The sequence below is a fragment of the Aythya fuligula genome, chromosome 1, assembly GCF_009819795.1.
Source record: "Aythya fuligula isolate bAytFul2 chromosome 1, bAytFul2.pri, whole genome shotgun sequence".
In the NCBI taxonomy this organism is placed as follows: Eukaryota; Metazoa; Chordata; class Aves; order Anseriformes; family Anatidae; genus Aythya; species Aythya fuligula.
In genome coordinates, this window is record NC_045559.1 from 73,708,087 (window position 1) to 73,721,373 (window position 13,287).

At 39.2% G+C, this 13,287-nt stretch overlaps 1 protein-coding gene across 4 annotated transcripts in view; it reads right to left on the bottom strand.

Moving 5' to 3' along the window:
* Positions 1–1,489: 1,489 nt before the first annotated feature.
* PARVB (parvin beta) overlaps positions 1,490–13,287 on the bottom strand; it is an 86,406-nt gene continuing 74,608 nt past the window's right edge. For all 4 annotated transcript variants that reach the window (XM_032207749.1, XM_032207750.1, XM_032207751.1 and 1 more), the window contains exons 11-13: positions 11,404–11,505; positions 8,089–8,161; positions 1,490–5,099 (exon numbers count right to left, since the gene is read on the bottom strand). In XM_032207749.1, the coding sequence (XP_032063640.1) occupies positions 5,023–5,099; positions 8,089–8,161; positions 11,404–11,505 (252 nt within the window). In that variant the 3' untranslated portion in view covers positions 1,490–5,022. The remainder of the gene's footprint in view (positions 5,100–8,088; positions 8,162–11,403; positions 11,506–13,287) is intronic.

Here is a 13,287-nt window from a genome sequence, read left to right on the forward strand (position 1 = left end):
ATCACTTTCCCTGGACATCTCCTTCAGGTATCATTGACAGTTGTTAACTCTTCTGGAAAGAAAACACGATTCTGCAGTCCTCCATGAAATCCCAGAATGAAACAGACAATCACACTAACTAAGCTGGTCTGGTTTAATGCTATTAAGAAACTGACTCCTGTGTTTAGCTCCACACCATAGATGAAAACTGATAGTTCTGCATGAGCTAAATGGGATAAAGGAAAGTGGGCTGAAAACAGATTTCCAGCTGCCATGAATTCCTAGTGACTGAGAATTTAATTCCAAATCTTTCATCTAAAGGTCGAAGTGAAAACTTAACTGTATTTTCTAAGCAGATAAGCACAACATTACAGCAAATCAGAAAAGACCTAGAGTACCTTCTTATTTATGCAGGAGTGCCTGCCACAGCCTAGAAACGTAGAGAGCAAAACCAAAAAGAAGGTACCGTTGGAGATGTTGTTGCAACCTTTAGACAAATTCAGTTTCATACCAGCAGGCAGAGGAAATATGAAGAATTAAAAATTGGGAAATTGATCTCTAATTACTAGATCTCTCAGTGCTTCAACATTTATCTTGTTTCTTTCTTCATTCACAGTACAATGTGACAATACTAAAAGAACAGCAGTCTCAAGCACACATGGTAGACAGGCACTTTTTTCCTCTAAAATGTTGTCAGAAGTGCATGAAGTGGCCAGTCTTCTGTAGTACAACACTACTAAATTCCGTAACAGAGCTGCATTTGGTTTTATGCCCATCTCCCCCCACAAAACTCTGTACGCTCCCAAAGCACACCTCACATGCACATGCCCCCATACACCTGGCCCTCATATAAAAATAGCAACTGAAGAACAATTCAAGGAATCAGCAGTACTCTCACTAATAACAAGTTCTGATAATGCATTTTCCTGTTCTCCCACATGGCCTTGCTTTATAAGTGAGCCACTCTCTGTTCCCTTCGTACCAGAGCAAGCATACAGGCATTTTCAATGTCATGCCACTCTTGGTTGTGCTTCTGGCTTCCCAAGTGCTCTGCAGACACATGCAGGACTTCAGCTTTGTAAGGCCAGGCCTCCCTCCTGTGTGGCTGCAGAACTTGGCCCTGAGCCTTCTAAAGGTATTAGAGGGTGTAATTCATTTTTCTCCCGTGGAAGGGAGAAGGTGAACAACTTGATCACCTGCCACATCCAGTGGCAGGGAAATACCAAAAAAACAGTTGATGAAACGTACATAAGAGTCAGACAGATTTGGTTTGCCTGCGCGTCACCAAAGCCAGAAACCTGAGAGCACTGCTTTGCTAGGTCTACATGGATCACCATGTATCTAGGACCCCCCTTGATGAAGAAGACAGCTACAGCCCACCTTTCAAAAGTTCTTCCCACTGATTTGCCCACTCAGACAAAAAAAAAAAAAAATGTAGAAAACCAAGTGATCATCATTTATTTATTTGAATAAATAGTACAATTATCATAAACCATGCACAACACTCCTACTGTGATCTCTAGCAAACATAGCATTGCATTGTAATTTGCTTACAGTACACAACTCTTGTCACAAAGCTGGATGTGTCCAACATATGACAAGTCCAGAATTTTATCTGCAAGGCTAGTTTTAAGTATGAAATCCAGAGTAAACACTGTTAAAAACAGTAGAAAAGATTCTTTAAAAATACATTAATACTGAAAGCACAAGGGTTGGGGGAGGAGGTGTAAGAAGCCCTTTAAGGTTTAAGCTGATCAAAGAAAATCTGCCATTGCTGCTTTTTCAGCCTGAGAAACGGGATGCAGCTGAAGAATATCTGGGCTTCTTCTGTGGTAATACAGCTTACTGGAACTGAGTATGTCAAGCAGATACACCTAACAGGCAAAGCTGTATGGGCTTGAAAAGACAGACATCCATTAAGTACTTAGAAATATGGACACTTTAACACTGCAAAGCATTCAGCAATCCAGATGAACTCAACCAGATTCAGATCTATCCACTGGTACCTCAGGAAACATACCTAAAATTTCAGTAGAAATGCAGAGTTCATGAATAATATTCTTACCATTCAGTTACCTTTTGAGAGTAAGTATCACGGCTATGTAACAAAGTCGTGCCAAAAACAGGTGTTCAGAGATGGCTCTACCTTTATTGCTTTTCCTGTAAACTGAACTGCCTGGGATGAAGCTCCAGTTCAGTTAAATCCATTCCCTTCCCAGCCCAGTTAGCAATAAAGACAGCATCTAAGAGTGACCTGGCTAGACAGCAAGGAGCTAGGGAATGAACAATGCATTTTCCACGTGCAACATTTACCAATAGACTTAAAAACATAACACAACCCACAAGATGACACCTGCCCCCAGCCTGTCCAATGCATCAAGCCTGCAGTCTTGACTGACTGGAATGTTAATGTAAGGAATGCTAGCAGGGGCCCATGCCTCAGGTTGCAGAGGAGGGATTTGGGTTTCTGCATAGTGACCAGAAACACCTAACTGAACAAAATACAGACTCTTAAAATGTGTTATGTTCACATCTGCTCATAGGCAATTAAATATCGGCCATAAATTTCCATCTCAGAAATAGCCATTCCTTCTCCCAAACCCAAACTGCTCTAATCAATCTCCTCTTGTTACTTTGTTTGCTTTTGATATTAATACTGCCAGCAATTTTAAAACTAGATTCTCTGGAAGTCTTTGCCAACATCTCAGAGAATATAAATAGCACTGGCACTTCCACATCAGCTGAAGGGAAGTAGGAGGAATAAGAGCTCTTTAACAGACTTGTTTCCCACAAGTACATTGCATTAAACAAAAAAAAAGTTTGAGAGAACCTTTGGTTCAATCATTTCCCAGCCTCATGATACACCTATTTCACAGCACAGAAGTTAGACTGATCTTATTAACTAGCCAGCAGAGCTGACCCACCTGGCCTTAGTGCCTCTGCAAGTCTCTGCAATAATTGCCAGCACCATGGTAGAGTCTAAAGGCCCCATCTGAAATTCAAGTCATATTGTACTAGGCATTGTATAAACAGCAAGAGGTCAGCTTCCTCCTAAAGTACAAACAAGCACTGATTCCCACAAAGCCTTACAGGAGAGATGGGCCTGAATTTTTTCATGAGAAAAAAAAAAAAGGGGGAAACTTCTCTTCACCTTTGGTTTGGAGGCATGAGGGGAGGTGGCATAAATAATTCATCACCAGAACTCAGAACCCCAAAATATGAAACAAAGAAGCAGAAGCTCATTTCCCATCTTCCTAAACTTAAAAAATGTTTAAGGAGGGAAGGAAAAAATTCCTGATGTAAAATTCTACAATTCAAATAGCACATTTCCTCTTGAATTCGAAAGGTAAATGATTTTTAGCCGAAGAAATCAATTTTGGGGGGGAAAAAATGCCAACCTACAAGACTCAAGTGATTCCAAAGAGCAGAGCAATGCCACCTGCTTCCTCTTTGGGGTACTCTGCCTTATGTTTCACACAAAATCATGGCTGCCCATAAAAGAGAAGTTGCTGCTGTGATTCTAATCATAGGATCTATGATTCTATGATGCATAAAAGCAGGAGTCAAATCCTTCCCCTAGGCACTCCAAGGAAAGGAGTGCTATTATATACATATTCCACAAATAATTTACTCTGGAAATTACAATTCCATTTCTTTGGCACAGTTCTTCTCCAAAATCTACTCAGACAGCTCATGTGCCAGCACAGCCTCCTTGCACACACAGCTATAACGAGTACACCACCAGCCAGGAACAGATCTGCAGATGAAACCTGTTAAGTACTAAGAGGTAACTTCAGTCTATCAGATAAAACTCACAATCCTTTTGTTTTTAAAAGGCATTCCCACTAAAATCTGTAACAGCTTAGAGACTAGAGTGCTAGACCAGGGTGTAGCAGAGTATTTATTGGGATGACACAGGGCAACTCAATGAAATTAGTTTAAAGCACAACTGAACATCACCGAAGAGCTTCAGATTTGAAGCACTAACCATTGGCTTGCACTGGATACACCTTGTCTAGCACAACCCAGCGCAATGCTCAAGTAAAGGCAATCTCTCATTTATACAGAAATAGTTTTTCACTCTTTAGGAAGGAAAATACATAAAAACTGTTTATAAATGCATGATCACAAAAACTGTACAGCTGCCAGTAACTTCAAGAGGAATCTGACCCATCACCTTAGCTACACAAAACGAAGAGCCAGTCTTTAAACTGCGAAACTCATTTTTCCCCATGTACATTTCAAAAAGGGCTGGGGGCAAAATGCATTAATCCAACCTGGGCATATCTGACCAGCTCCTGACTGACTGACTGGATAGAAGCTGCATGCTTAAAGGATGGTAGTGGTTCTATCAACCAAATTTCTCCTAGAATGGAGAAGAAATAAAAATAGACATGAAAAGATTAGATGGTTATCCCACTGTAAGACTTATTCTGTGTAAACACTGAATGGAAATAACACTGGTTATTATGAGGTGAACACAAAAACTGAAGGTTTTGTCATGTAGCTTCAGATAGTGCCTGTAATTTGACCCCACCCACCCAACAGAACATACAAAACCTTATTTAAAAGAAAGGGCTCAGCTTCTAAATAAATTCCAATGCTGATTTTGTATTACTAATGCTTAAGCCTGGAAAATCTCCAAATGGTAATGGTAACCAAGAAGTTTGCTAAAGAAAGGTTATTATAAAATCAGAGTCTACAGACAGACATTAATAAGTTCTCATGTTGTCCCTGCTTATTTAAGTAGTTAGTGGTATATTTCTTTTATCAAAAGAACATTTGTTGATCATAGCAAATCAGACCCAACAGTATTTTCTGGTAAAAGTGTGAAATATCTACACATTTTCAATCGACCTAGAGAGTACATGTGCATTATTTTTAGTGGGATTGTCATATAAACAGCTATAGAGAGACCACATCAACTGTAGAAAGAATGCATGAAGTATAGCATAAGGCACAAAGGGAGTGTGCAGAGGGCATTTTTATTGTATTTTTTGTCTAAAGAGGCTGGTATGACGAAGACCTCAGCAGATTCCACGATCATTCCACATTCTTGTATTTTGTGAACAGATTGTATAGAACTCTGAGGGTAGACTTCAGATCCAAATTGACAACATCTGTGGAAGAAAAGGAGAAATTCTTAATTTGCTTTTTGTTCTCCACCATTTACCCTCAAAGGAACAAAAGTCCCCACATCTCTGAGCCTGCAGAAACAGCTACAAAAATGTTCTGATCTCCCTAAGCCAAGCTTTTTACATGTCATGCATGATGCACTTCAAAACACCCTCATGATATTACAGTCACAGCTAACTTCTCTGGGAAATGTAAGAAAGAGAATTCCCTTCCTCATCTGATACTGGTTACAGAGAAGGCCTGCTTCTGCCTGAAACCTGGGATAAAGCCTCTGGGAAATGCTACCTTCTGGCAACATCATAGGTAGAGTACCTTCTGAGTTTTCACCAATGACTTTGCTAGCCAGAGAAGAAGCAAAGTAGCCACACACATCTTAGTAGATCCTGAACCTCATACACCCACAATCAATGCCAGGACCTCCCCACCCGTCCCCCCACCCCACACTGGATAACTGTCTATAACCTCCACACTTCATCTGGTATTTTCAGTAACCTCTCAAACTTTTTCCATGTATTGTTTCACCTAACTTATTTGTGATTCTGTATTTTGCATTTGCAAAAGAATCTTTTGCTGTCCTAAAGAAAGGTAAGATCCTAACTGCTGTGAAGTAATACATCCTGAAAAAAAAAAGAGAGATCTTACCTGGATGTATGAAATATGTTTCTAAGTTTTCCAGGTATCACAGAAAGCTGCTTACTACCATAGCATTCCCAGTGAGACATGAGCCAGAATCAATCATTGCTTCCTCTGCATCAAAACCCAGTTCCCTCTGAATGGATTTTGAATGTATACATAAATTTAACCATTCCCAAATGAGAAACAACACCTTGCAACAGCCATGCACTTATAAAGCTGGCAAATCAAGGCAAGTATCTGCAGTCACCACCCCTGTGGTTGTTTAAGGAAAGGCTGGATGTGGAGCTTACGGACATGGTTTATTTCGTGATGGTGGTGGTAGGGGAACGGCTCAACCAGATGATCTTGGAGGTCTTTTACAACCTTAATGGTTCTATGATTCTAAGGGACATCTATCAGCAGATTTGACCAGGGATGCTGACAGCCTCTTTTGTTTGCAAAACAATTAAATCAAACACTCCTGGCACTATGAATATATATAATACATACATACATATATATATATACATATATATACATATACACACACACACACACACACACACACATATATATATAAAGGCCCCAATAGTCAGCCTTAAGTGAGAATGTAGTGGTCAGAGATGTTTAGGGAATCTGTCCCCCTCCTTCTAATTGTTTTTCTTCTCCCCATGCCGCACATCTTCAGTCTTCCACTGAAAGCAAGGTGGGTCTTTTCCCTCAGCCACTGTTAACCCCAGCTCAGCTGCCATAGCATGAAGAGGTATGATCAAGCCTGGTGGGGTTCAGTTCTTTCCTCTGGCTGACATCCAGCTTCAGAGGCAGGAACTGCCTATGATATAAACCAAGATCAAGGTGCTAATGGTGAGAAATAGAAATCTAAAGGGTAGAACAGAAACACAGCTAGAAGCACAGAAACCAGGGCACATGCTAAGATGTGATGGGATTAAGTGGCAGCAAAGAGCTGCTGCAAAAGCTATGGGTTCAGCTGGAGCACATAATCTCCAGCAGTCATGTACTACATGACTGTACTGCCAAGATCCTGATGCTACAGAGGATTTGATAAAAAATACAGTGACAAGCAGAGCCCAATACATTATTGTCTCGCCCAGTGGAGGAGCTCTTCAAGCAGTCAGTTCTACAGGAAATTCCAGCCACACACACAAGCAAACTCACTAACAGCTGTGAATCACTGCTAATGGGAAGGGGTACACAGACAGATGAGAAAGGAATACACACAAACCCTGCAGCAGCAAAAGAGGCATGTTCATTGAGCTAATTTGGCTCTGACTTCTATTAGAAATTACATTTTCAGTCAGAAAAAACACAAATATATTCTGCTGCCTACTGAATCTACACACCTTGTCTGGAGCAAACAAAAAGTATGCTCTGGTAGAATACCAGTCATGATAGGGTAAGGATATAAAACAGACCTACAAGAAGGTAATTTCCTCTTTAGAACAACTGATGAGAATATAATTTAAAAAAAAAGGGGGGGGGGGCAAGTTTTCAGTTAGACAAGTTATCTTCTAGGTTTTTAACAAAATCTGTATCTGGAGACAGGCTTGTCTAGCTGATCTGGTTTCTTTTTGTCGTCTTTTTAACCCTTCCACTCAAAAACCTTACTTTCCCAATCCTGCATTCATATTTTTCCACTTTCCCTGTTTTCCACATACAGCTATTGACTCAACTCCAAGTTAATGTCTTGCTTCATGGAATTCTTTTTCAGGAGCACTTTTCATTCCCAAATGTAAAAGAACAGCACTCTGACAGGATATGTACTCACTTAATATTGTTTTTTGTCTTTTTTTAACCACTACAACCAGCTCCACTATTTGTCCACTAATCTATTTGCTATCACCAATTTGTCTTATTTTAAGTCAGACTGAACATCTCCTGGGGGCTCCTCATTTTTCACTTTGTTCTGTAGAAGCCTCTAATACATATAATAGTTTGTAACTCTAGGAATAAAAATTAGCAGTCAGAAAGTTTTAATTCCTCTTTTTAGCATACACAATAGTTAAGAGAATCAGAGCAACAATTATGAGAATTAGACTACGCAAAGCTTCCTGCTTGGACTGTGATTGAGAATACCAGATAAATGTATAATATAGCACTGAACAGCTTCTGAATCATTCACTAAAACTAGATGTGCACACCTCAGTAAACCTATTCCAGACAAGAAACAGAGGTAAATATATACCCCAGATGCAGACGATGAATCCTTTGGAAAACTGTCAAGGTTCACATTTACTCTCCACCAATTAATACTCCCATTATCTTGAATGCAGTTGCACTTGAAATGCATCTACTATTATGTATTTATATATGGTTTAAAGCCACATGTCACAACCATACCTTCAGGACGAGCTTTTGGTTTTTTGAGTCCTCCATCTTGCATCAGCTCAAAAGCAAAGGAAACATTGTGGACCTGAAAAAGGAAAACTGCTTAGAACCCTGAAGTTATACAGGCATTATAAAACCTTTTATGAAATTTTTTAAAATGCTTTGTTCTCTCCACACTGGAATATGAAATGACAATTCCATTTAAATCAATAAAAGACATCTACATGTTCATGCATGACTGAAAGTACTTTTGAGGGAATAAGAAATTAAAGCTTGTATCATTATAGGGCAAATATTGATTTTTTGATACACAAGAAGTAATTTCAAATTTCCAAGTGTAAAAAAATACCAAAAAAAAAAGCCCAGTAAGCCTTGATCTCAGTCTCTACAGCACAGGCCTGAGAGCTCCCAGTAACAACTGGATGCATTTTCAGAGATCTTTCTGCTTGTACCCAAAGCTCAGCATTTCCAACTACAAAGCAGGAGTTCTGTTGCAATCCTGGCAACAAGCAATATTAACAGAAGTGACACAACTGAACAGAGATGACAAAATACACATGGGTATGTCAGAAATAAGAAGACTAAACTAAGTATTTTCAATTAATATTACTCTTCTGCATTATCAGCTGTATACTAAGCAACATAAACATCACATCATCAGGGAGTGAGGCATCTTGGTACTTTAGCTTCCTCTGCTTGAAGAGACAACATTCAAATCAGATTTCTCAAATGAAGGTAAGTGAAACGGTTCGTGGTGACAGTTGCTAGGCAGACTGTGCAGTGAACTTGCAAAACAATCTAGGCACAACTGTGCAGAAAAGGAGACAGCACCCTGAGCAAGCCTCCAAGAACCACACATGAACATAAAGTCAAAGAAAAGAAAACAGACAAAAATGAAAAAGGAAAAAAAGAGGTGAGGCTAAAAGAAAATATTCATGAGGAGGGAACTGTATAGCTTAGAGAGATCTGCACAGAAGCTTTCTGAGTCATGCTTAATGAAATTTAAGACAGGTAATTTGGATTATGAGTTCTGTGCAGTTTTGTCTCTGCAAATGACAGTTCTGGAAATACATAGCAAGAGGAAGGGATTTAATTAAAGTTAGTTATCTTGGAAATCAGGGACTTTAGCATACAAAGCTCCCTGCAACAAGGAAGGCAGGCCCCCTTCACTGGCACTTATTGCTCAGGACTTTATTAATCTCTTTTTACCTGCTTCAGTTTCCCCTCATTCACTGGAACAAAAACAGTAATTCTGCAGATGAAGATATTTTTTCCCTTCCCAAAACACAGTACCTAAACTCTTTGATTTACAAACTCCCTTTCCACAAGGCAAAGTCTCCACTCAAAACCACATTACTTCAGGAATACTGGATAATTATTATGAATTTAAACTATTAACAACAAAATCTTGACTGAACCAGTACTGGCTATGACTCAGCATCCTGCATTTCTAAAAGGCAGAAAACTCAAGCTATTGGGATAAAAAAGCAAGAGAAAGCTATCAAGGCGAGCTTGTTTAGAAGACAGTAGACAAACATGTTCCCACTGCTCTATCAAGTTCACGTACAGTATACAACATTCTAAATGAACTAATCCCCATTCTGTCCACAATCTTAACACCTAAAGAAGCTCTCTTGCCAGTCTGCCTTCAGAGAACCTCTTTAAGCTCCCAAATAGCAACTAGTCACCTACCAATGAATTAAAAAAATGCTATATAACCCATAGAATCAGCAGGCTCAACCCATTAGGCTAGGTCCATAACAGCTCTCATTTGGCACACCTCAATTTCCTCCTGCAACGCTGAGATGATCCACATTGTCAAAGATGGGTTATTGTACCAATGGTAAACCCTGTCCCTCAGGGAGCATTACTGGCACTGAGGGGCACGCTGAAGTTGTACAAAATACCCACCATTGTAAGCAGCCCTTACCATACAAAGCCTTTTCAATCTTCTCACTTATTGCAGTGCTTCCACTCCTGACCTAAGCACATCCTGGCTCCAGTTCAGCCAACACTAGACTTGTATCATCCTCACTACAGAACCTAGCAGAATGAAAAGCAAAGGGCCAAAGCATTACTCCAGCACAATCAGGCTCAGACTATTCCAGTATCAGGTACTGAATATACCCAGATATGTGTGCATGTCCAGGAACAACTGCAGAAAGAGGCAAACTTGCATATGATAATAAAGCACACATGCTGTGTTAAGCCTCTCATCACTAATGCTAGGAATGACACAGAATAGTGCAATGAGTGCATGGATAAAAGCAAGACACTTATTTTGTCCCCTTCCATTTCTAATACCCTGATTAAGACTAAGACCATCCAAGACTTCAAGTAACCCATTCTTTTTTCCACAAAGCTCATTATGTCTAAGGTACTGTTAGACAGAAAGTCATTCACTCCTGACCAAAGAGAAGAAAACAACAACAAAAAGACAAGCTAGTACATTCTCTCAAAAATTTAAGAGCGATGTTGGCAATGACCTTGCTAGGAACTGGACACAAAAACATGTCTGTGTTCACAGACTGGCTTCAGACAGGCAACTCCCTCCCTAGCAGGATTAGGGCCTCCATCTTGGCTTTAGATCAGCTACAAAACACATTGGCACTCAACATACAATTTCTAATCCCAGTTCAACCAAAGATCATGGCCCATGTACCAATTCTTACACTACCGCATATCAAGCCTATCAAGTGCATATTAACTAGTGATATTTAGTTTCTAAGAACATCAAATAAACTATAGAAAAAGAACCATTGGGTGTTAGGCAACTGACACTACTGATATCAGGGGTTAGTTTTTAGGGCTGGCACTTTGTGACCTTAGGAAGAAGCTCTATCTTTACATCAATCCCAGTGTACAAAATGCAGATGAAGAGGAGCTTCACAACTCTCACCTTTTGTCTTTCTTCTCTATTTACGTGGTAAACACTAGGCAATGCCAGGCATCATCTCTACTGTCTAGCATAGTAATGCATCCCTGAGCACAAAAAGACTTCAGGCAGTACTGCAATTTAATAAATAACTTTGATTATGAAAAGTACTATACAGTACAAAGCACTTATTACTGATTTATTCCTTTTGGATGTTCACGAGTCTTGTGTGGCATATTATGTTTTTTTTGCTTAACTATGGGGAATTTACCTATTTATTTCACAAGCAACTTTTTGTAGTATTAACTATCAAGTGTCACAACCAGTGCACCTTTGCTACAGCTCCTGAAGAGAAGAGTATATCTACTGGGCACAAAGAGAAAGCAAACAATGATTGAAAAATATCATGAGGTAATAAAGCAAAAGGAATACAACCTAGAATTTCTACCCACCTTTTGATCAAAACTTTCAGGCGTTAAGTAGAAGTTGTGAAGTGGAACAAAATAGTCTTCAAGAAGACCCATGAGCAAAACCAAATAAACACCATCTGCAAACTAAATAGAAACACTAGTGACATTTCTAGGTTGAAGCATCTGTTTTCTAATAAGCATTCATAAACATGCAGAACAATGAATACTTGGACCAAATTATGCACATTGATTTCTAGCACTGTTGTTTGCTAGCACAGAGGCGTAAGACAGTTCAGAAGTCAGTGACTGCGCCTTTCAGGCATAGCAAGAAACCGACAGCAGGTGTAACAAGCATTTAAGGCTTTATTTCATCTGCTCCCTGGATTCACCAATACCCTTGTAATCATCACTGCAGCTGGGCAAGCTGGATCAGACTTGTTTTAGGAGCCTGTTCCTATAGCTGCTTTCTTATCAGTTCTTAAACAATAACAAAACAGGATACAAGGCTTTCTCCCTATATATGATAGCATTATTTCCTCTACCCTCAATTCCTGAATAAAACAAGCCCACTAGCTATAACCCTAACCCATTCAAGAGCATGTGCCAACAAACATTTAAATTACTTATACGTAGTGAATAACTCCAGGCAGTAGAAATTAGAAGCAATTCACCTAGGAGTTATATACAATTTGCACTCCATAGGGGTGTTGAATATTCAGTCTGAACAGGCATAGACCAAAGCAAAAATCTTCTGTATCTCCAGCCAGTTTTCCATTTATTAGGTTACTGAATATGTTGGGGTGAGGTAAAAGTACATATACCCGTTCTTGCTTTTGCTCACTTTTTTAAAAAAGTTCATTTCAAAAATAAGTTTTTGCTCATTTTATTTTATTGAGGAATCTTGCCAACTTCACTGCAGTATTTAACAAAGTTTTTTTCATTTAAAAAAAAAAAAAAAAAAAAAAAGAAAGTAAAGAAAAAAAAAGACTTCCTGGGAAACCCTGTTCCATATTATATACTTCCAGTCCTACTACTATAGTACATGACAGTTTCAATCACAATCTATCTTCTCAAATTGTGAGTGTTGAAGATTCTATACACTGCCCTTAATCTGAACTTGAAATTAAATCTCCCCTGTCACAGGTAAAAAGCTTAACTTCACAAAATAAATTCTTTCAAGTCAAAATAAAATGTTCACAGTTTCTGTAAATACTAAATACCATACCAAATACTCTCAGCAATTCTGTTCAGTATCCCTACCAGACAGGAAGACTATTTACTGTCTGGAGGAGGGGGCTGTATTTAAACAGAATTCTCACTTGTGATCCTGATATGGTGTATGTGACATTCTCTAACCTTTTCAAAAGTAAATTGCTGGGTACTTCCAAGGCATTAAGCAACAATTTCTTGTGACAAATCAGATCCAGTCACCCATTTACTTCAGCAAAGCTATAAAATAGCAGTGGATGACTGGTACTAAACCAAGTCAGACTCAAAATCAATTACCAATATCTAAGGAATAATTCTTCAGATTTTTTTTTTTTTTTTTTTTTTTTTTGCCAGGACAATAAGGTAACCTCCTTTCCACAGCTCACTGAACTCTGGAAAGAATATTTGTTTCTGTTTGTAAAACTCAGCCAAAGAACCAGTCTGAAAACTGCATAATTTGACCTGCAAAGTGAGAACTAACCCCACTGACACTTCACTGAGAACTATCCCCACTTCACACCTGCTTAAAGTTTCTAAGCATATTCCATGCCTGGTTATGTGCTAGAGGGAGGGAACTCCTACAGAGCTGACTGTGGTGGTAGACAGTTACCTCAGCTAGCTTTAAATAAACTACCTTGGATACCAATGACAGTCAAGCCATGGCAGTACATGAGTTCAGTTGCTAATCCACACTGCTGAGAAGCAAGCACAGTTCAC